Genomic DNA, 22111 nt, shown 5'->3' on the forward strand with positions numbered 1-22111 from the left:
GATGAAGTATTGATCTGCAGAAGGGGGCGGGGCTCTGACACCTCAGCAGTAAACTCCTCCTGCTGACGAGCTGTCGCAGCAGTATTCACACTGGCTGCTTTCCCAGCGTTCCGACATAAAACCAGAAGGTTCTGCTGACGTTTGTCTCAGACTGAAGCCGTCCAAGAAAAGGAGATCAATAAAAGGAGATCAATAACCACCGACGTTATCAACCCTAATGTCTGTGGAAGTGATGCTTTAGGATGTCGCTGACAGCTCACTGAACTCTGCCGGTTTGACCTGCTGACCTGAAGGAGGACAGGAACACTGGAGTGACGGCTGTCCAGGTGACCCGCTCCTGGTCCTCACCTGGATTCAGATCTTCAACCAGGAATTCATGATAGAAATAAAATGAAAGCATGAACTTCTCATTTTCACAGGTAGATAACAATAGAAACACAATAAACAGAAACACTGACAGTTGTGAACATGACAAAGGGGGCGGAGCAAAAGCAGCCTTGAACAGGCCAATATCTTTGGCTTCGTCCAGACTCCGTCCATCCGTTTTCTAGTTGGGAGGGGCCTTACTGACAGGTACAGGTGAGAGATGAGACACCTGTCCACACCTGAGAACATCCAGAGTTATCTCTGTTTTCAGACTGTGGGAGGAGCCCAGAGGTGACCCCGGACACCAGACCGCTGGGATTTGAACCTTCTCGCTGTGGGGTTTGGGTGCTAACCACTACACCACCTGTAAGCAAACACTCAGGAAGACTTTGACCAACAGTTTTAATATTTATTGCCTCCTTCATGACAGGATAGACGAAATGTTTCTTTGACCTCCAGCTTTCTTCTTCTGCAGTGTTTCAGCTGCAGCTTCATGCTGGTATTACCTCAGTCCCGTCACAGGATGAGATCATCAATTATCTCGATTAGTCCGGATGATCCTCAGAGGATTTGAGGGTCTGATTTTCAGTCGCTCCTCTGAGTTTGAGTCTTGTTTCGACAGTTTTAGTTTTACTTTAAAACATTTATTTTAAATCTAACTTTTGTGCTGTTAGCTTCATAAAATAAACCGTTTGGCCCCGCCCACTTTGAGAATAAGTCTTCTTGTTAAAGACTAACTGATAAAAATTGTGTTTTTAACATCTTCTTGAAGGATTATTCTGATGATGAAGAGAAGAAATAGAAAAAAATGTGCAAATCCAGTCATTTCTTTAAAATAACTACAATTCCCAGAATCCCTTTCTTTCACATTTGGTTGCACTAGAAATCCCCACGTCTTCTGTAGAAACCAGAAGCAGTGAAGTCAGTGGGATGTAGTGGTTTAAAGGTGTTGAGATGTCGTCCATAGAGGACACGTTTGCATTGCTGAAGGTTATCGCTGTGACCTTTTGACCTTTTGACCTTTCATTCAAGACTAAAGGTCACAGATTAACCAGGATTTGCAGAATGTGTTCCTCTGTTGGAGCATATTAATCCTTCAGTCTGTATTTTCTTCACCTCAACATCGACGTGGAGTGAAAACGTTTCCGTCCCGCAGTGCATTGTGGGTAATGTGTTGTCAGTCTCATGACTTTTCAGTTCCAAATGACCTTTGGGCATCAAGGAGTCTTTTTATGAACCGAACTGAGCGCGTTTGTTTTCTCCTTCGACATAAAAATAGAATCTTTCTTTATTCTTTTTGTGTTTCGTAGAAATCTCATGAAACTTTGAGGACTTTAGTTTGTGCTCCTCAGACTGATGGAGATGTTCTCTGTTCAGAAACAAACATCTGAAGGAAATGTTTCATTTTTTAGGATCTTTTGGGTAATTCTCTGTTTTTGGTGTCAGGTCTGATTTCAGGTGAGGATTATTCAAGCATAAAATAAAGATTTCTGTTGTTTTCTTTCATGTTTTTAAGGTGGTTAAAAGAAAACGGACTGAACGTGTGAATTATTAATGTTTTTTTTTAATTCTTGCCTAAGTAACCTTACTTTGTCTTGACTTATGTTTTGAAATGATCTTTTATTTGGACACACTCTGGTTTTCATCAGTGCTGCAGGTAATGAGGCTCAGGTGAGAAACACCTGAGGATCTCAGCCACACCTGGACTCTCAGAACAGCTTCACAAGTTTAGACCGGATCTGTCGTGTTAACAGCTAATTTCAGTCAAAGATCAAAGTCAGTTAAGTTTGATTTTTATCATTTATTCACTCGATTCAAAAAGATAATTGGATTTTTAAAGTTTGTTTCTATAAAAGCTCGTTTGTTGATATATTTGTTGATTGGACAGAGAAATTCTGCGTTAGCTTGTAGTAATAAAAACATTTGAATTTTAAGTTAAATTAGGAGAATCTTAAGAATTCCCAAAGATGTCCAGAAACGCATGAATCCATGATCTCTGCTGGTTCAGCTGAGACACATGATGTATTTTGGGCGAAGGACCGCGCTAAAGTGTGACGTATCAGGAAGAACATTCATGAATTCAAAGGGACGGATTGAGAGGAAAACTGGAAAAGTGGACCATCAATGATGAGAGAAAGACCAGTAACGGAGTTCCTGGAAGTGATGAAGATCTTTCTTCTAGAAACTGCTGCAGAGCTTCACCTCCACTGTTCTGAAATAGTTTTTATTCATTTGAGAGCTGAAACTGTATTTGTTTGAAGATAGAAACCAGAGATGAATATGAGCTCAAACAGAAACCCAACAGGATTCAAGACAAACTCCTGAAAACGACTCATTGATTTAACTGAAACACGTGAGAATGTCTGGAAACGAAAGTACTGAAAAACAGACAGAAGACCAGCAAGAAGATGGAAGATTGACTTTAACTTACTGTCATCTGAAGAAGCTCATTAGGATGTTGATGATCATCTCAGCAACTCAAAAAAGTTACTGTAACGCAGCAGGAAGTTACTGTAACGCAGCAGGAAGTTACTGTAACGCAGCAGGAAGTTACTGTAACGCAGCAGGAAGTTACTATAATGCTTCTGAGAGTTACTGTGCTAACGTTAACAGTTACTACTTTATAAATCTGCAGAAAGTAACTTTGTTGCTCCTAAACATAACTTTATTGTTACAAAAAGTAACTGTAATTCTGCTGAAAGTAACTTTACTGTTCCTGAACGTAACTTTGCTGATTTGTCAAGAATATGATGTTCTTTTTAAAGAGACAAACCATTTCAAAATGTTTCCATGCAGCAATAGTGATATTTACCGATTGATCACTTTCAGTGTTATATTTTAGTCTGAACTCTTTTTTTCTTTTTACGCACCTTTTCTTCATTGAAATGACCCAGTTATTTCAAGGAGGTCGTTTAGCTCCGCCCTCTTCTGGTCTGTTAGCCGTCCTTTGTTCCAGTTTTCTGCATAAAACTGAGGATAAATCAACACATTCAGACTGTTGCTGCTGTGGCTTCTTCCCTACAGACGGTTGGCGGTTCCGCCTGCAGCTCACAGATTCTGGAGTTTTATTAAACAATAGAAACAGTAGACGAAGAAATTCTAAAGTCCAGACTGAGGTTCAGATTTGAACTTTTGGGGAAAACATCAGGAGAAGTGACGGACACAGATCTCAGGAGCGTCGCTGGTGACCTCTGAAGGTCCAGCTATGGGAACTCTGAAGAAGTTTGGGAAACGTTCTCCGTCTGGGATCATGTGATCAGATTCCAGCTTTGTAGCTCATCACGCCTTCAGGACGTTCAGGGAGGGAGCAGCTGATGAGACCTCAGTGTGGGACGCCTTCTGGTCATCCGACTCTGAATGTCTTCAGTCACAATCCAAAGACGCAGCAAAACGTGACCCAATCTAAATTGAATCCAAATGTGAGGATGAGAATGTCAAACCAACCAGACTTCAGTCTGATCTAAAGGATCAGGCTGTATTTGATGACTGATTGAAGAATTACCTGCACGTGGTCACGTGCTGAAACATTCTGGTTCATCCTCCAGAATCTGGATGGAGGTTTTTGAATCCTGAGTGGATCCAATGAAGGTCAGCCGGTCTACGAGCATCTTCTCCTCTTTTCTTTCTGTCAGACTAATGTCACTGATCTGCTGCTCACACAGAAGAACACGGCTCGGCGTGCTCACCCACACATGTGGAAGTGTCCTCCAGCGTGGGGGCGGGGCGGCGTGTTTCCTGCAGATAGGCAGGAGCGCGTGTGGCTTCCACCTGCACGTCCTCCTGCAGCAGGAAAGTCCTGACGCTGTCAGGAGAGACGCTCGAGACATGAAGACCTGATGTGATGTTTGAAGCTGGAAGGATCCCAGTGATGATCCTTTTAATGTTGGTTACTATGACAACCAGGATAGTTGATACAGTGAAAAGTCGACAAAACTCGAGGAAAATTAAAAACATATATATACTTAAAATACATAAAATAAGAAAACAACTTTATTTAGGACTAATATTAATTTTCACTAAATTTTTTGAAGGAAACTACAATTTTAATATCAAATTTCACTGTCCAGCTTGATAATAAAGTTGATTTTCTAACAAAAAAACTTGATTTATAATTAATATATTATATTTTTGGTCTAAATTATTATATATTATTAATTTGGCCGCTTTTTTGTTTTAATTTTATGAGAAAATGTTTTAAATAAGAGGCCCGAAAAACAGGAGCTTTGCCTCCATCTAGTGGCCAAAAGCGGTACTCCTGTCCGATAATGGAAGCTGTATGAGTTGAGCATATCAGCTCACTTGTTTGTGTTGAATTTGGGAAAGATCAAATCCCTGCAGATTATTCTGTCTACTTTGGATCTTCAGTTTCATGTATTTTGGTCTGCTTTCTGTCACAATTTTTTAACAGTTATTGAATTATAAATCTGTTGTTTAAACTACAAACTTCACGATCAAGAATATCAGTTTTAGGTCATTCTATCAGGATGCAGATTCTTGAAGGGATTTTTCTGCGTGTTTCTTTTATGTTTGTAACTTTTAAATATTTACAGCTTGTAATTATTTATCATATGTATATTTATTCTTATTTATTTAAGAATGCAAAGATGACACTTTAATATATTGATTTAATGGCAGTAAAATAGTGACGATGCAGGATTGACTTCATCACTCGTTTGTCAAAAGATTTCCTTTATTGGGATCATCATAAATGAATCCTGGTTTCCTCAGAGCAGAAGTTCAATGCGGCCTTCATGATGATGATGATGATGATGATGATGAATCTCATGGAGACGCTGCAGCGTCTCAGTTACAAACACTCCGTTACAAACACTTGGTTCCTACAGCGGCACACAAACACATCAACTCATTCAGCTTTCGCTCCTGCTGCTCCTCTTCTTCTTTTTCTTGGGCTTCTTGGCCTCGGATGAAGCAGCCGGAGCGGATTTGTTCTCCTCTGGCGCCGGTGCTGAGTCACCGGACTGAAGCTGCTGTGAGGGTTTGTCTTCTTCTGCTGGGGGCGGAGCTCTGACTTCTCTCTCCTCCCTTGTGATCTCAGCGGTTGATGGTTCTGGTTCTGGCTCAAGTGGAAGCTGGATCTCCTTCAAGTCGTCTTTGACGGTTTGTTGCTTTTCTTCAGCTCCAGTCAGCATGTGAACATCAGGACGGGGTTCGGTCTGCGTTGGTGGGGAGCTGGTTTCCTCGGGTTTTGGAGGTTCTGATGTGTCTTTGGATGGAACCTCCTCAGACTGAAGCGGTTGTGAAAGTTTAAACTCCGTTGTTTTGTCTTCAGCCTCTTTGGACTCCTGACCTTCCTGAACCTGAGTTTTGGCTTTAAAGTGAATAAATCCAGAAGCAACTTCAGCTTCCAGATCTTCCCGCTCTTTTTTAGCTCCGCCCTCTTCTGGTTTGGCAAACAGTGAAGCGGCAAAGCTCTTCAGCTTGGCTTGCTCCGCCCTCAGTCGGGCCATGTTCAGGGTCAGCACTTCGTCCTGCTCCTCCTCCTCCTGGAGCTCCTCAGGAGCCACGAGGACGCCTTCGTTAGCGTCGTTAGCTTGGTTAACGAGGTCAGTGAACTTGGACGGAAGGTTGGCGTTGGACTGGCAGACTTCCTTGATCTTGTCGTAGAGAACTTTCCTCTCGTCCTGAAGGGCGCGGCAGAGCGTCTCCAGCCTCTGGATCTTCAGGACGAACAGCTCGTACTCCTGTCCCTTCTCCCTTCTCTGGAGAAATTCAAATGTTAATCAACAAAAAAGTAAAATATGAACTTGAAAGATGATTTTTTTATGTTTTTTTTATTTTTAGCTAAAAAGTGAAAAAATCTAATAACAATTAAGTTTGATAAAACATGAAATGACCCTAAAAAAAAGATCAAAAGTGGGAAAAAAGTTAAATGAAATATGTTGCTTTTTAAGTTTAAACTAAAATGCTCAAATTCTAAATTCAAAAGTTTATGGTAGATAGAAAAGAAGAGTTTTCACTTTGAAATGGATCCTTGAACAGATTTTTTTCAAGGTTGGACCCATTTTTATTATTTTTTTTTTTTTGATCACACGGAGCGTCAAACCTCGTCGATCATGTCGGTCAGCGCCTTGTTGCAGTTTTCAAACCGGGTCTTCCACAGATTGGACTCTTTCTCCAGATTCTTCATTTTATCTGACATCTGAAAGAGCAAAAACAAATAATCTCGTTTGCATCCATAATATATATGTTTTGAATTTTTCCTTATTCTCGACGTACGTTTTCCATTTCCTTCTTGAAGCGGACGTAGATTTCATTGCTCTTGGCCAGCGTTTCCTGAAACTCATCAAACTTTTCTCCGTAGAGTTTCAGCTGCGAACACACGGAAGACAAAGTGAGGAAGAGGAGGAGGAGGAGGAGGAAGATCCAGGTGTGGACATCCACATCAAAACAGAAAACAACACATTTTTTCAGAGTTTACAAGGAAAACTGTTGGTAAATAATCCAAAACGGGGTCAAATGTTTTAGCATAAGGATGAGTGAAGGTTTGTGGCCAGCAGAGGGCGCCATAGGCTCTATTAAAAGGGCTGGGACAGTTTTGATTATGAAGCACACCACAGAAAAAGCTGGTTGTTGATTATTAAAGATTATTAAATGTTATGAGACGGCGTGCACGTTAACCCAGCTGGAGTTCTGATGATGGAGGAAGAGTCCTGTGATGCTCCTAAACCCTAATATATCCGTGTGACTGCAGAACAGGAGGCGGAGCGTCACCTGGAGCGCCGCCTGTCACCTGTGTCAGTGAGTATTCACCTGTGCCTGCATGACAGTCCCCTGCTCTCTGAGTGTCTGAGCCTGCAGCTTCCACTCAGCAGCCTGAACCAGTAACTGGTTAGAAGAGAGCAGACAGAGACGCGTTACAGACGGTCTTTACCTTCTTCTTCATGTCCAGCTCCTGCTCCTTCATAGCGAAGCATTTCTTTGTTTTGTCAATAGCCTCCCTAAGCAGCTACAAAGACAACACACAGTCAATCTGCGTGGCCTTTAGAACGCAGCCTTCAGGCTGACGGGAGCATTCCAACTCAAAACAACACATTTGGTGAACTGTGACAGATCCTGCTCTGTAACCGAGCTCCAGCCAGTAAATGAAAGTGCATGAAATCTGCATTACTGCTGGTATTCAGGTAAAAGACTCACGTATTCCTTCTCCCGCTTGTGCTTCTCCTCGGCCTCGGCCAGCTGAGCGTTGGCCTGCTGCAGCTTGGCTTCTGTCAGCTGGTGCTGCAGGTCTCTGTGCTTATTGATCTTCTCCAAACTCTGCATGAAAGCAAAGAAACAGACAGCTGCTGCTGTGATTGATGCTTCCAAAGACGAGGGTCGTTAAGTTTTCATGAGCAGAAACCTAAGATCATCTCCTCTGTTTTTGGGTTGCCCGTGCAGCTTCAACAGAAAGTCTCCTGAGGTTTGTTAGGAGGTCCAACAGACCAGAACTTTGAAAAATCATCTTTATGTATTACTAAGAATCAGTTTGAAGGAGCATTCTGTTGTTCTGCACAGTCGTTTGATCCGTTTGGCCACTGAAACAGGAAGTAGTAAAATCATGACAACGGATTATTCTAACAGGGATGATACTATTGTCCATCCATCCGTCCGTCTATCCATCATCTTCTGCTCATCCAGGACCAGGTCGTGGAGGTAGCGTTCAAGCAAGTTGTCCAGACTTCCCTGTCCCGGGTCACTTCCTCCACCTCCTGGGGCAACACATACTCATTCCCAAGTTGTCACATGTTGATGTTTGGTTAAGGACCCCTCCGCTTCTCTCTTTGACGTTTTGGGTGTCCCCAAGTCGTCGTTCCCATTGAACATCCAGTACTGGTCCCCTAACCTTAACCCAGTACAACAACTGAATTTGAAGACACTATTTTTGGTGGCTCACCACTGGTTCCAGACCTTCAGGAAGACCTGTCCTACGCTACAAGGATGTCTTTAAGCAAGACATGAGGGCAAGTGGTACTGACCCAGCAGGATGGGAGCAGGCAGCTGAGGACCTTACCCGCTGGAGAGGGTGTGTAGCAGAACGTAGCATCAGCACCCTCCACAGAGCCAGACGCAACCTTCACCTGCAGTATATGCAGCAGGGCCTGCCATTCAAGAATTGGCCTGTACAGCCACCACAAGTGGTGTAGCTTTACAACGGACTAGACCATGGCGCAGATTCCATTATCTCCCGAGACAAAAGGATGCAAATGGATTTTTCCATATCTCTCCATTTGGAGGGCTAAATGTAGAGGTAAGGAGAAGCCGGAGGGGTAAGGGAGGAAATTGGATTTGGCTGTAGTCTCTCCAGTGTGTCCTGGATCTTCCTTCAGCTGGGACATTTCCAGAACCTCCCCATGGAAGTGTCCAGGAGGCATCCAAAACCAGATTCCCAAACACCCTTAACTGACTTCTCTCAAAGTGAAGGAGCTCTCTCTGGGTGACCGAGGTCCTGCCCTGTCTAAGAGAGCGCCTAGCACAGGGATCACCAATCCTGGTCCTTGAGGGCTACCACCCTGCTTATTTTGCTGACCCTGTTTCAGTAACTGCTGCTCACCTGGATCAGGTGTGTTCCGTCAGTCAGAAACGGGAATTATTCAATCCAGCTAATCAGCATCCACTGAAACAAGATTAGCTGCAAAACAAACAGGACAGTAACCCTCAAGGAACAGGGTTGGTGACCCCTGGCCTAGCACCAAGAGGGAGATTGTTTTGTTTGTATTCAGGACCTGGTTCTTCCGGTCACAACCCAGAGCTCATGACCATAGGTGAGTACTGGAATGAAGATCAACCGGTAAATTGAGAGCTTTCCTTTTTGGCTCAGTTCTTTCTTCACCACAACGGACTGTTACAGCGATTGCATGATCTCACACTCCGATCTTCCCCCATTTTTAAACAAGAACCCCAAGATACTTAAACCCCTTCACCTGGGACAGGAGCACTCCACCCACCCAAAGAGAAATAGCTACCCTTCTCTGCTCAAGAACTGATCCCAACTGCTTCACGCTCAGCTGCAAACTGTTCCAATACATGCTGGAGGTCCTGGCTTCATGAAGCCAACAGGACAACATCATCTGCAAAGAACGGAGACAAAATCCTTTGATCCCCAAACCAGACATTTTTGGCCCTTGGATGCATCTAGAAATTCTTTAAAAAGGTTATGACCAGAACCAGTGGTAGGGGGCAAGTCCTGTCAGAGTCCATCATGGACTGGAAATCGCTCCCCCTCTACTCCATCTACCAATTTGTTGACATTCATGTCGCCAACTGTCACTCAAGACTGTCCATAAGCACAGTTTAAGAAATCCTTGAAGCATTCCTTCAACCATCCAACAATGCCCCCATTATCGTTGGAAACGATACTCCTCTATGGCCTCACTGATTTCCTCCAAGATTTTGCCTCCCCAACAGCCAGGGCCATCTGACTTAGACTGCCAGTACTTGTCATCTGCTTCATGAGTCCCACACGCCTTCTTCAGCTTAACTGTATCCGTTACTAACCGGTATCCACCAGTGGGTTTGGGGATTGCTACCTCTACAGGCACTAGAAACACTGAGGCCACAAAGACAGTAGAGATGTAGACCACGGTCTACTCAAACTCAACGCCCCCCGACCATCTCTACACCAGCTTGAAGTTCTCTTGGATATGGGAGTTGAAGGGCTCAACCACATTTTTCAGCCAACCTTCTTGTCTGGCCTCCTTCTCCGCCAGCGGAGTCGTCACCACCGGGTAGTGGTCAGTGGACAGCACTGCACCTCTTTTTACTGGTGCCCTGACACGACCCAAAGGTCATCATAGGGTATCCTGATACTACCTGCATGGATGGAGACCTTGTTCTTGAACATGGTGTTTGTTATGGACAAATTGTGACGAGCACACAAGTCCAACAATAGAGCACTACTCAGGCGGGCTATCCTTCCAATCATGGCCTTCCAGGTGCCACTATTATTGCCCACACAGGTGTCAAAGTCTCACAGGACAACAGAATCCCCTATAGGGTTTTCTGGTACCCTTCCAAGAGAAAAGAAGCCAGGGTATGCCAAACTAACCACAGTCATGACCTATCCCCCCCTGAGGGCGACACTCTCATCCAACACTTGTCGGTAGAGTTGGAGTCTCATCTTGTTGCCATATTTTCTCCACGTTTCACATATTTTCTCACCTCCTCCCGCCGCTCACACTGGTTCATGAGGCTCTCCAGTTTGTCGGACAGATTTGAGTTTTCTCGGCACAGCTTGTCGTTGCGGGCGCTGTGCTGCTCAATCTGGGCCTGGATCTCCGTCAACATGTCCTGGAAGTGGGAGGTGATCTCGCTTCTCTTCCTCTCGTCCTCCCGGCAGCGCTGCAGAGCTTCCTCCTGCAGAAGAAGAAACGATGAAGATGAAAAGTCTGAAGCCAGACATTTTTTCTGACAGTCTGAAATCCTTTATTTCAATGGGAAAGCAGGAAAATGTTCTAGAAAAGTCAATCTGAAGGCCACGCCCACTTCAGTAAAAAAAAAAAAAACAACTTAAATGATTAGTTTTGGTATCAGTCTTGCTTTTAAACAAATGTTAGAATGTAAACCTGACAACCAAAGCAGCTTTTCGACTTATGAAAATGTTCCTAACTTTATTGTAAACGCCACCCGCTGGTGACTTGATGAACTGACCACAAACTTTTATCTTTAAAGTAATTTCAAACAGGAAGTTCAGGTGTTTCTTTTCTGGAATGATTCACCTGATCTAAGAAACAAATGGTTTCAGTATAATCATGAAACTATTTAACTTCTTTTGATGTTTCAAATGTTTTTTCTCTAAAAATAAAAGAACATAATAGACACAAACTGTGTTTTCTGTGTCCACTCCGTTATTAGAATATCCTTTGACCTCATTTCTTTATTTATTTGGTCTTTTTTGTCTTCCTGTTCTTGTGTTTTCGTCTTCACGACGACCACTTGCATCCCTGGGCCTTCCTTACGTACCCTCAGCACGCACTGGTGCGCCTGCAGCTCCCTGCAGAGCGTCTCCAGCTTGATGCGAGCCGCGACGCTGCAGTGATGCTCGGCCTGCAGCTGCTGCCGCTCGCCCAGCAGGATGGAGAGAGTGCGCTGCAGAGTGTTCAGTCTGTGTTCGTCACAGCGATGCGCTGCTGCCTGAAAACACACCGTTACACATGAAGATCTACGCTCTGATACGGTAGATGATGCGTAACGAGGCCTAAATCACCATTTCAGAGTATTTCCTGAACAGCTCCTCTTGTTTCTCCTCTGGAGGCACGTTGTTCAGGGTTTGCTTTAGAACTGAGACTTCTGCAGGAAACAACAATAAATCATGGGTATGTCTGTGTTCACTGCTATAGATATGCATACATTCAATAGACATGGATGCATAGAGGGCGAGACCATTCCACCCTCTTTGAGCCCGAAAAGTACAAAGGCATAGAAATGCGTAACGATACAAAAGCATGAGACATATTTTGTCATTACCAATTAAAGTATTGCTTAAACTTCTAATTGTTTCCTTGTGTGATTGACTAAACCTGAGTCCCTCTGAGAGAGCACCGTTAATTAAAATGTAAATTAGATCAACCAGTTGCATGAATTCCCAATCCCTGAGAACACATGCACTAATATTAAATCACATTAGATAATGACCAGACCTTTTATATTATCTAACAAAGAATCATTTAGATGTTGCATTTATGTGCTTTAGAGGTCGTCTTTGATTTCAGTATTAATTATATAGCCAAATATCACAAACAATTGTCTCATTGGGCTTCATATCAGTATGAACAAGATCTACAACACTTTAGGACGATATGATGGTGACTAAAAATGGTCTCACCGAGGTCAAAGTGACGCTTAAAGTATTCTTGTTCTGGTGTTCATATATTTATCAGAGGTTGCTGTATTCTATTTCTGCTGCTATCTGCATTATTTTAGGGGATTTTTTTGGTTTAAAATGTCTTTAGTTGGGTTTTGATTTGTAGGATTTTTGCTGTTCTGAATCTTCTAAATCTGCGGTCCCAATCCACTGGATCGTGGACCAGTACCGGTCCAAGGGGTCATGGACAGAAAAACAGAAACATACGCTAACTTAGATTTTTTCCGTTTATTTCTGATCCTGAAGGAAGTTTTATTTTGAAAAATTGCCTTTATTTTTTTATCTATATATTACCAGTTTTACAACGGTTGCATGATTTTATTTTGCTTTATTTACCCATACCACCTTAAAAGTCGGACATAGCTAAAACTAGCGTCCAGTTGTTAGCCTCCATTTTGATGTTAAAGGAAAATCTTCATCATAAAGTTCAAACATTTTACGGAGAATGAGGATTCAATCTCATAAAGTTTGTGGAAACTTGTAAAAGGGACATTTGAGAATTTAAATGAAGTTACATTTAGAAACTTTAGCACAGAAAATGTTCCTCTGTGTCGAAAAAAACCCCAACGAATGAATATTTATGTAAAGACAAAACATGATCAATCTGTCCTGAAAAATAATCGGATTGATGTTAAAATGGGGAAAAAAAATCATGTAATGTTTAATTTATGGACTTTATTCTAATAAAAAAAAACTTCTACAAATCCACAACTTTGTTCCATTGAATTTTTATCACTCGAAAAAAAAAATCTACTGATATCTGAAAACTTTTTTTTCATTAAATGTCTTGATTTTATTTTAAAAATAGATTTCTAGCTTAAAAAAACAAACTTCTTCCCTGGACCTGAATGTGAAAATATTGCTTCATTTAATCTGGTTTGTGGCCTGAAAGAGGTTGAGGATCACTGCTGTAAGTGATTGTTTTCTTCACACAGAAAATTGCACGTTAAATATTTGTTTGGATTCAAGTTTCTGAGACCTTTAAGATTTCAGAAGAAATGTTTGCTACTTTGAATGTGGAATTTTGTCATTTTTAGTTTCCTAGGGGGGAAAAAAAAATCACAAAACAAGTTTAAAATTTGTTATTTAATATCTTTTAAATGTTTAGATAATACAAATATCCAGAAGCTGTAAGTTGATGTCTACATGCAGATATTTTCAGAACTCTATCAGTATACCTCTAGTAAAGTAATAAAATAGAATTGATTTTAGGATTTTAGTTTTTCAGGAACAGTTTGGCTCTAAATGCTGCAGCAGAAATGATTTGATCGTAGCATCACTTCAGTATCTGGTACCTGAGTCCACAGCTGCTGTGAAGTCTCCTTTTCCGTCCTCCTTCATCTTTTCAAGCTCCGCCTCCACAACGCTCCACTACATCCAGAAACACAGAACCAGTTTCAGTCCAAACATTCAAACTGCAAACAGTCTGCAGAGCTCTGTGAGCCCAACGCCACCCGCCTGCGTTTCGGTGATGCTGGACGCAGAACCGTGAGTCCGGATAATGTCCTCCAGCCGCCGGCTGAACTCCTCCATCTGACGGAAGGAGTCGGAGAAGGAGGAGGAGGTGCAAGCTGCCGCCTCCCCCTCGGAGTTCACCAGGTCCAGGGAGGAGTGTGGGGGCACCAACACCTCGGCCGCTTTCGCCTCCATCCTCACAGTTACTGATGGACGGAGTTATGAAGATGGAAAACTGTCTGAGAGAAGACATGACCCACGTTTGGAGATATGATGAAAAAGTCAGTTCTGAACACTGGAAAACAGACACTCAAAAATAAGAGACATAAAGAAATAGTAGGATTTTATTGGTCCTAAACAAATAAAGCATCCCAGATGATCTTGTTACCATCCAGTACCAGTATATCCAAACCTTAACCCGGTACTGAATCACTTCCAGTTCATTACCCGTACCGCGTGGTCCGGTCCCGGGTTAGGGTACTGGTGCGCTATGCATCCTGGTACTGGTCCGGTTCTGGTTCAAGACCCGAAGGTTGGGGATCCGTGATTTAACGGGAACAGCCAGTACCCAAAACGTCAAAAAGTCTGGAGTCCTTAACCAAACGTGAATATGTGACGAGTTGGAAGTGAGAATGTGTTGGATCTGAAGCACTAAAGTTTATATGTAAATGTGAGCAAAGAATTCATGTTTTTTCAGTTATAAAAGTTATAAAACTCATGTTTTTATGCATTTTTCTAGCGCTAGCAGCTACGCGCTAAAGCAGATGACCAGCGACTGTTGATGATGTCATTGATGGTTATTGATGTCCCGTTTGTACTTGGAGCCTAAAAATGGACTTAAAACTGATGAAGCTACACAAGAACATGAAGAACACGAGATAACCTGAAATGTGCACATACGTGTGTTTACACAGACCTTCCATCAGAAGTGTTCGCTTTAACACACGTGTCTGAGCTCGAAAAGTGTTGCTGTTATAAGTATTTCTTGCCCAAACATACTTTTAATTTCCCCTCCAGTCAAAGGCTGGCGGCCTGCGAGGACCAAGAACCACAGAACCTCATGATTCATCTCGAATCATCATTGAGTTCTTTACTTGTTTTAGTCGTACGTCAGAGGGACAGCACATGTTAGAGGTTTTGGAGATAAAGTCAGAGAGGCCAGACTGAGATGGTTTGGACATGTTCAGAGGAGAGACAGTGAATATATTGGTAGAAGGATGCTGAGTCTAGAGCTGCAGGAAAGAGGTCTAGAGGAAGACCAAAGAGGAGGTTTATGGATGCAGTGAATGAAGACATGAAGGTGGCTGGTGTTAGAGTGGAGGATGCTGAAGACAGGCTTAGATGGAGGAAACTGATTCGCTGTGGCGACCCCTGAAGGGAAAAGCTCAAAGGAAAAGAAGAAGAAGAAGTCATATGACCTTCAGGACGACCTTCAGAATGACCATCACAAATCCAATAGCAAATTCCTATTTATAAAGCTGTTCTGGATAAACTCCCTTCACATCTCTGCATTCAGGTATTTAAGACTCTAAGCTAAAGTTTGTTGTTTTAGCATGAAAACATTATGTAATTTAATATTTGTAGCAGTTTCTGTGTTGTGGAGTTTCCTGAACAGAAAACTAGAAATCTGCATAAACGAGTGTTGAGGTGTTTATTCTGTCCAGCAGCTGCTTATCTGCTTAACTCTGTTGCAACATGACAGCTGTCCTGGTCATTGTATCCCCCCACCACCAGAGTTAAAATTAGCCATGTGGGCGAGCAGACGCACAACCACACACACACACAGCAGCTGAACACACCTGTTGTGTGGTCTGCACCTAAACATGGTCAAAAACTGGATAAGAAGAGAAATCTTTATGAAAAACTTCCAGATTTTCAGTTTTAATCCAAATCCAAGATGGTGCCAAAGGAGTAAAGCTCCGCCCACTTCAACCATCTACAGCCCCTCCTCCAAAATTTCACAAATAAATGTACAAATGTGGATTTCACTTCAAATACTGACTGGTGTGCTTTCTTTTTGATTATTAACAATATGACATAAAAATACTCGAGTCTTTCTATATGACAGAAAATTCAAACATTTTCTGAAACTTTAGCTGTTGATCCTTGACGGTCTCGAGTGACTACAGCTGAAACCTCAAGATAACAAAATCTAAAACAACGATGTAAAAGAGGAGAAAACAAAGCAAAACTTACCACAATCTGTACCCTAAAGGAGGCTCACAGAGACACGGATCAGCTGAGAGAGCAGAGGAGGAGGAGGAGGAGGAAGAGGAGGTTCCTGCTGACAGGAGGAATGGCAGCTGACCCCCAAAATAACCCTGATGATCTCCTCTGGGCCACATGAGCGGACTCTCCAAGAGCAGCAGCTCCCTGAGAGGTCCTCACTCCGTAAACATGTAAACACGACGTCCTGACGTCTGTGAGAAACTTCAGTTTTCATCAAGAAAATGACCTTTAAATGTCACTTTAAAAATCTAATCATGTTTGGTTACATTTATGTTCTTATTTAAAGACAATTTGAACTTTTTTTTGCCGTTTCATTTCTCCAAATGACCGGCATATCCAAAGTCTGGCCGGTAAGATTCTGTCATAAATCAAAACTATTCGGGTTTTAGCACTTTCAGTTATTTTGTTCTATTATTTTGTGATTGATTAAATCATATTCTAGCCGTTGTAAACTTGTGGCTACTTGACTTTCAGAGCCTGAAAGGCCAAATGAGAAGAACAGATTAATTAGTTTCTATAATGAAAACCACAATTTGTACCGCTTTATAAGAGTTTTTTTCTTGTTCACATAATTTAAATTTAGAGGTTTGTAGTGAGGATTCAACAGTGAATAATAAGTAAAATGTCACACAATCCAAGATTTGATGTTTTTACTTTTTCTTTATTTTATTTCTGGTCTTCAACTATAAAACTCACAGTAATTTAGGTAATAATGTATTTCTGCTTTGTGTAAAAAAAGAAAAGAAAGAAAAATTAGAAATTAAAACAATTTCCATCAAAATGTTAATTTGCATTTAGGCTGAATGATTTGCACTTACATATTTTCACTCCAACAAATCACGTCACCAAATAACAAAAAGGAATTTTTGGATGAATTCCTTGATTAAAAAAAAAAAAAAATCTGCCTCTTTGTATGATTTTTTTTATGTCCGTCTCTTATTTTATGTGTTTAGGAGAAAATATATGGCAACAAATAAACCACCAACAATAAAAAAGTCAGTAGTCTTTAAGTATTAATTCAAGTATTTTAATTCTTTGATTTAACAGCAAAGATTGATAGAAACAAAAAAACAATTATAATAAAAATTAAATGTTGCTGTGGAACTGAATTATCTCCTGTTGAAATATTTTCTAGACAAAACCATTAAGGAAGCACTAATACTGATTTTCCCTTTGAAAAAAAAACGAATTCAGGCAACCAGTTAAACACTTATTGATTATTTCACTTAGCTGAGAATTAGCTGAAGGGGTGATAGAAAAGGTGAAATAAAGTTTATTTTACCTGACTTGACCAGATGGGGGCAGCAACAATCCACCCATGAACCACCTGTGTGTTTGTCTGAGTGTGTGTACTTGTGATTGTTATGTTGTGGGGACTGTCGCCTAAATGTTGCCTCGTCTCTCGGGGACGTCGTGTCTTTTGGGGTCTTGAGAAACTGGAGATTCAAAGCAAGTTTGAGGGTAAAACTGTAAATAAATAGACAATCATTTTTTAATCATTTCAAAATAATTAAACAATAAAGCTTTCTTACTGACTATAACCCAGCAGAAGCAAAATAAATCTAAATTCATCATTTAAAAAAAATAAAACCATAAATATTCAGCAAGAATTACACTTGACAAAATATAAAATAGTTCAGAACTGTTGACAGACAAGACTTCCTTTCAAAATAAAAGACATCATGTACCACACAACATCGTCTCAATAAATGCATAAAATGTTATTTTTTCTGTAAATGGTACAATTCAGACATTAATTCATAAACCTAACAAACTAAAATAGGAATACAAGGTGAACTTCAAATCTTTAAATTTTAGTCAAAAAGAGAAAATCCCTGCCATAATCTGTAAGTGCGTACTGACCTCAAATAAGGTAAATGATGCTAAAAATGTTTGATTTTTTTTAAAATACAAAGCCACACAGCTCAATGGATTATGGGTAGTGTAGTCAGGAGCCTGGTGGAGACATGCTTAAGCTATTTGTGAATAAAATTTCCCCTTACAGAGTTTTTTGTTTCACTTGATGCAACGTCTATTCTGTAAAATGCTTTACTTTTATAAATTTGAACTGTTTTTTAAATTCTTCCTCAACCGGAGAGCCACAGTGGAGGGATTATCTGATGTCAGACCCCTGATGTTAACCTTAAACTCAGTGAAAAAGTACATTTAGATTCATACCTTTAGTGTCAGCCGTTCCAGCCTTCTGTAATGATGCATTAAAAACTTTTTTTTTATTAATTCTAGACTCTTAACCTGAGAATTGCTGAAATTGCAGACTTTTTTTAAACCTTTATTTAACAATATATTTATTGATGAAAACATTCTGAGTTTTTTCTACGTATTCTAAGTTCCTGCAGAACTCCAGACGTTTGTTTTCTGTATTCTGCCTCATGCTGCATTCTGAGCCCGTCAGGAACAGCGTTGAATAGAACATCAGCAGGATGAAGTGGAATCTTCAGTCTGAACCGTTTGCTCCGTGTTTAGTCGTTACAAACTCAATAACTGAAAAAACTACAGTCTTCTCTCTTACTCTCTTTTTCTGACTTCGTAGATCATATGAATGGAAAAATGTCTGTTTTTAAGTTTCTTAAATAGATTTTTTTAGCTATTATTCTGACTAGTTTAGTTCAGACGTTACTTTTTGTACTTTCTGAAAATATGATTTAAAGCTTAACTATTGAACACAGTTTTCCAAATGATCAACAATCATTAATTCCTCCTGCTCTTTGATAGTATCAATTACAAACTCACCTGTTCTGGCTTAACCTTTTGTATCATATTTGATACACATATTTCTGATTCTAATATCTCATTAGAATGACCCAAACTTTCCTTAAAACTCCACTGTATAAAACTTGGTCCATGTTTTCTGTCCTGCAGTTCATCAACAATCCACTAGAGGCTGTAGAGGGGCTTTATCTGGTCATTTCAAAATGGCTGCCTCCATGAAATCCCCAAAACACTTTTGGCAAGAAAACTTTTGCTCTTTCATTGACAGACTTATCGTTACTCTTTTGTTTCACTTGATGCACCTTACACATTAGCAGCGTTAGCGTTTACGAAACTCCCTGCCTTGTTTGCAACACTCAAAGAACAGACTGATACCGCTAAAACAAACGTTACTTTGACTACGCTAACTCCCATCCTCGTTAGCAACAACCTGGTTTAACTAACAATAGCTGTGCGTCTTGTAACCTGAAAACGGTCTTAAAAACTTAAGTAGCTACTAATGAACGCGATAGTTTTGAACACGAAACACGTGCTAGCATTAGCATGTAGACTTTTCATTGAAAGTGGTCGCTGGAACGCGAGCTGTCGAGGGCGGGAGCTTCACAGAACAGGATTCAGTGGTTGTTCATCTCTTTAGCTCTTCCTCCGTTTTGGGTGAGTCTTCCTCTGAAAAGTCGCCCAGTGCTCGCCCAGCTGCTAGCACTGATGTTAGAGTTGGTCACTTCAGTTTGTTTTCCAGTTTCAACAGATAAAAGCCTCATTGGACCTGATAGGATCAGATTACACCAACCTGAAATGTTTGTCATGAATTGGATTTTAACTAATCTAATTAACAACGCTCAGTTTGAGGTTTTTCTGCCTCTTTTGTGGCGACTCAAGAGTTAAAAACAATAGTTGAAAATAAAAATAAATCTGTATGATCAGCAACTTCTGTGCTGCTGTTTGGCTCTAATTTCTGCTGTACTTTCAAATTGCTAAAACTTCATAATAATGTTAACACCTGAAAAAAGTTTGACAAGTTTGTTGAAATGTAGCTTTAAAATGTGTTCCCTCCACATTATCCGCCTCCTAATTATCTGCTCACATTCTAGTGTTTCTATCTCCATTCATTCATGTTGGGCTTGTCTTCCCGACGCGCTGCGGTGTGTGCGTCTCTGCCTCCTCATTCTTCCTCTTTGTGGTCCTTCCTCCTCCTCTCAGGGACTATTAGGAGGATTTGTTATCAGTTTGCAGCACATGTGTGACTCCCGTCTACGTGCTGAGAATTTCAATGGGACGAGGCCGCCCGCACGCGTTTAGCAGGAAGCGCGTTTGATTATGAAATGTAGTGCAGCAAGCGGAATGTAAATTATCATCATTATCATATCTCTCACTCAAGAGATTCAAACAAAAAAAAAAACATTTTTTAAACTTTTGTTGCATATTTGATTCAAACATTTAGCTAAATTTGTAAAAAGACTCATGAATGTGAATGAAATGCTAACGACTAAACAGATGATTAATGTGCATCTGCATGTGCCACACTCAGACCTGAAGTCCAAGTTTACCAAACCCCCTCCCTCGAGCAGCGGCGAAAGGACCTCTGTGGTCGCAGCTTAATTAAAGCTGAATCGGCTGAAAGTTGTATTAGTCAGAAGATCCTCGTCCACAAGCAGCACGAGTCTCATGAAAGGATGCAAATGCTCCTCACCGAGGAATTCTACCTCCTTAAATTCAAGCTGAATTTTACACCTCAATCTTTGCTTGTTTTCTTCTTAAAGTATCACTTTAGTAGTTTGATTCCTTTCGGAGCATTTTTTAAAATTACTTTAGAGTTTTCTCTAGTGATTCATCTCTAATCTGATCGTTTTTATTTTTTTAATCTATTTTCAAAGCATTCCAAGTAGGGGAGTGTATTGGAAAGAGCCTGGAAATATGATACATATCATGATACATGTCTCATGATACGTATCATGATATGTGTCTCACGATACGATGCGTATCACGATACATGTCTCATGATACGTATCCCGATACGTGTCTCACGAAACGATACGTATCACGATACATGTCTCATGATACGTATCCCGATACGTGTCACACGAAACGATATGTATCACGATACATGTCTCATGATACGTATCATGATATGTGTCTCACGATACAATGCGTATCACGATACATGTCTCATGATACGTATCCCGATACGTGTCTCACGAAACGATACGTATCACAATACATGTCTCATGATACGTATCATGATATGTGTCTCACGATACAATGCGTATCACAATACATGTCTCATGATACGTATCACGATAAGTGTCTCACGATATATATCCTGATACGTGTCTCACGATACATATCGGGATACGTATCATGAGACACGTATCACGATACATGTCTCATGATAAGTATCACGATACATGTCTCATGATAAGTATAACGATATGTGTCTCACGAAACGATACGTATCACGATAAGTGTCTCACGATACATATCCCGATACGTGTCTCACGAAACGATACATATCACGATATGTGTCTTACAATACGGTATGTAAAATGATACATGTATCACGGTACATGTCTCATGATAAGATGCGTATCGCGATATGCATTGGTTTTGAGGTGGAAAACAAAAGATAGAGGCTGAAAGACGCCCACAAGTAAATAAATAATAAAATATATCAAATAATCAGCATTTAAAATCAATATAAATATCACCAAAGAAAATATATAAAATATTGCAGAATCGATTCCCTCCTACACCTTTAACTCCAAATGGTCAATTGAGTATGATGATGACAATTTTAGCCAAAATCTAGATTCCTGTGTTTTCTAGGACATACTTTCTGCAGAGCGGCAGGATTTCATTCAAAATTTGCCTCTGAGTTGTAGGCGGGACTTTTGTTGTAACCCCGCCCTACATCCCCATAGCTGAGCTGTTTTTTACCTGCTCTCCCACTGACCTACAGCCCCTCACACCCCCAGCCTAACATTACCAGAGGGGGCTCAAGCTCGGACACAGAAAACAAAGACATTCATGGATATATTTGTTTGATGTTGGATGCATCAGAATGGGCCAGGGCGTGGAGATTGTAGCCCCGCCCAGCGTATTTTTTGCATCACAAATGCAATATTTTTCCTAACAGCATTTTCTCATCTGCTCCTGATTCTTTTAAATGAAGAAATACTCAGAAATGCAATTTAAACCTTAATTTTCTTCATAAATTTATTCCATTATCAGAAAAAAGATTCATAAAAACATGTTAGAAATAACAAGACCACATTTTTTTTTAAATGCATTGATTAGAAAATAGTATTTTTTTTTATTTAATTGGGTCTTTAAAACAGTTTGTTTTGGCATGACTGGATGTCCATATTCTTGATTATTTATTATTTTTTTAATATATTCCTTCTTTTATTACACAATAAATTTACAGTAAACCAATATCTGAAAACCAAACCTAATTTGTAAAGCTTATTTTTT

At 40.6% G+C, this 22111-nt stretch overlaps 1 protein-coding gene across 3 annotated transcripts; it reads right to left on the bottom strand.

The window, feature by feature from the left end:
- Positions 1 to 5042: 5042 nt before the first annotated feature.
- Positions 5043 to 15996, bottom strand: txlnba (taxilin beta a). Of its 3 annotated transcripts, none has more exons than XM_024291168.2 (11): positions 15878 to 15996; positions 13685 to 13920; positions 13522 to 13597; positions 11570 to 11652; positions 11326 to 11496; positions 10525 to 10719; positions 7522 to 7641; positions 7138 to 7212; positions 6604 to 6696; positions 6431 to 6526; positions 5043 to 6086 (listed from the first exon to the last, which is right to left on the bottom strand). In XM_024291168.2, exons 2-11 carry the CDS (start codon positions 13874 to 13876, stop codon positions 5235 to 5237), a joined length of 1953 nt encoding a protein of 650 aa, XP_024146936.1. In that variant the 5' UTR covers positions 13877 to 13920; positions 15878 to 15996; the 3' UTR covers positions 5043 to 5234. The 3 variants fall into 3 exon arrangements, with proteins under 3 accessions (XP_024146936.1, XP_024146933.1, XP_024146934.1); XM_024291165.2 differs by lacking the exon at positions 7138 to 7212 and adding an exon at positions 7259 to 7333; XM_024291166.2 differs by lacking the exon at positions 7138 to 7212 and adding an exon at positions 7259 to 7333 and having other exon boundaries at positions 13685 to 13916; positions 15878 to 15899.
- Positions 15997 to 22111: the final 6115 nt, after the last annotated feature.

This window comes from Oryzias melastigma, linkage group LG24 (genome assembly GCF_002922805.2).
Source record: "Oryzias melastigma strain HK-1 linkage group LG24, ASM292280v2, whole genome shotgun sequence".
Lineage (NCBI taxonomy): Eukaryota > Metazoa > Chordata > Actinopteri > Beloniformes > Adrianichthyidae > Oryzias > Oryzias melastigma.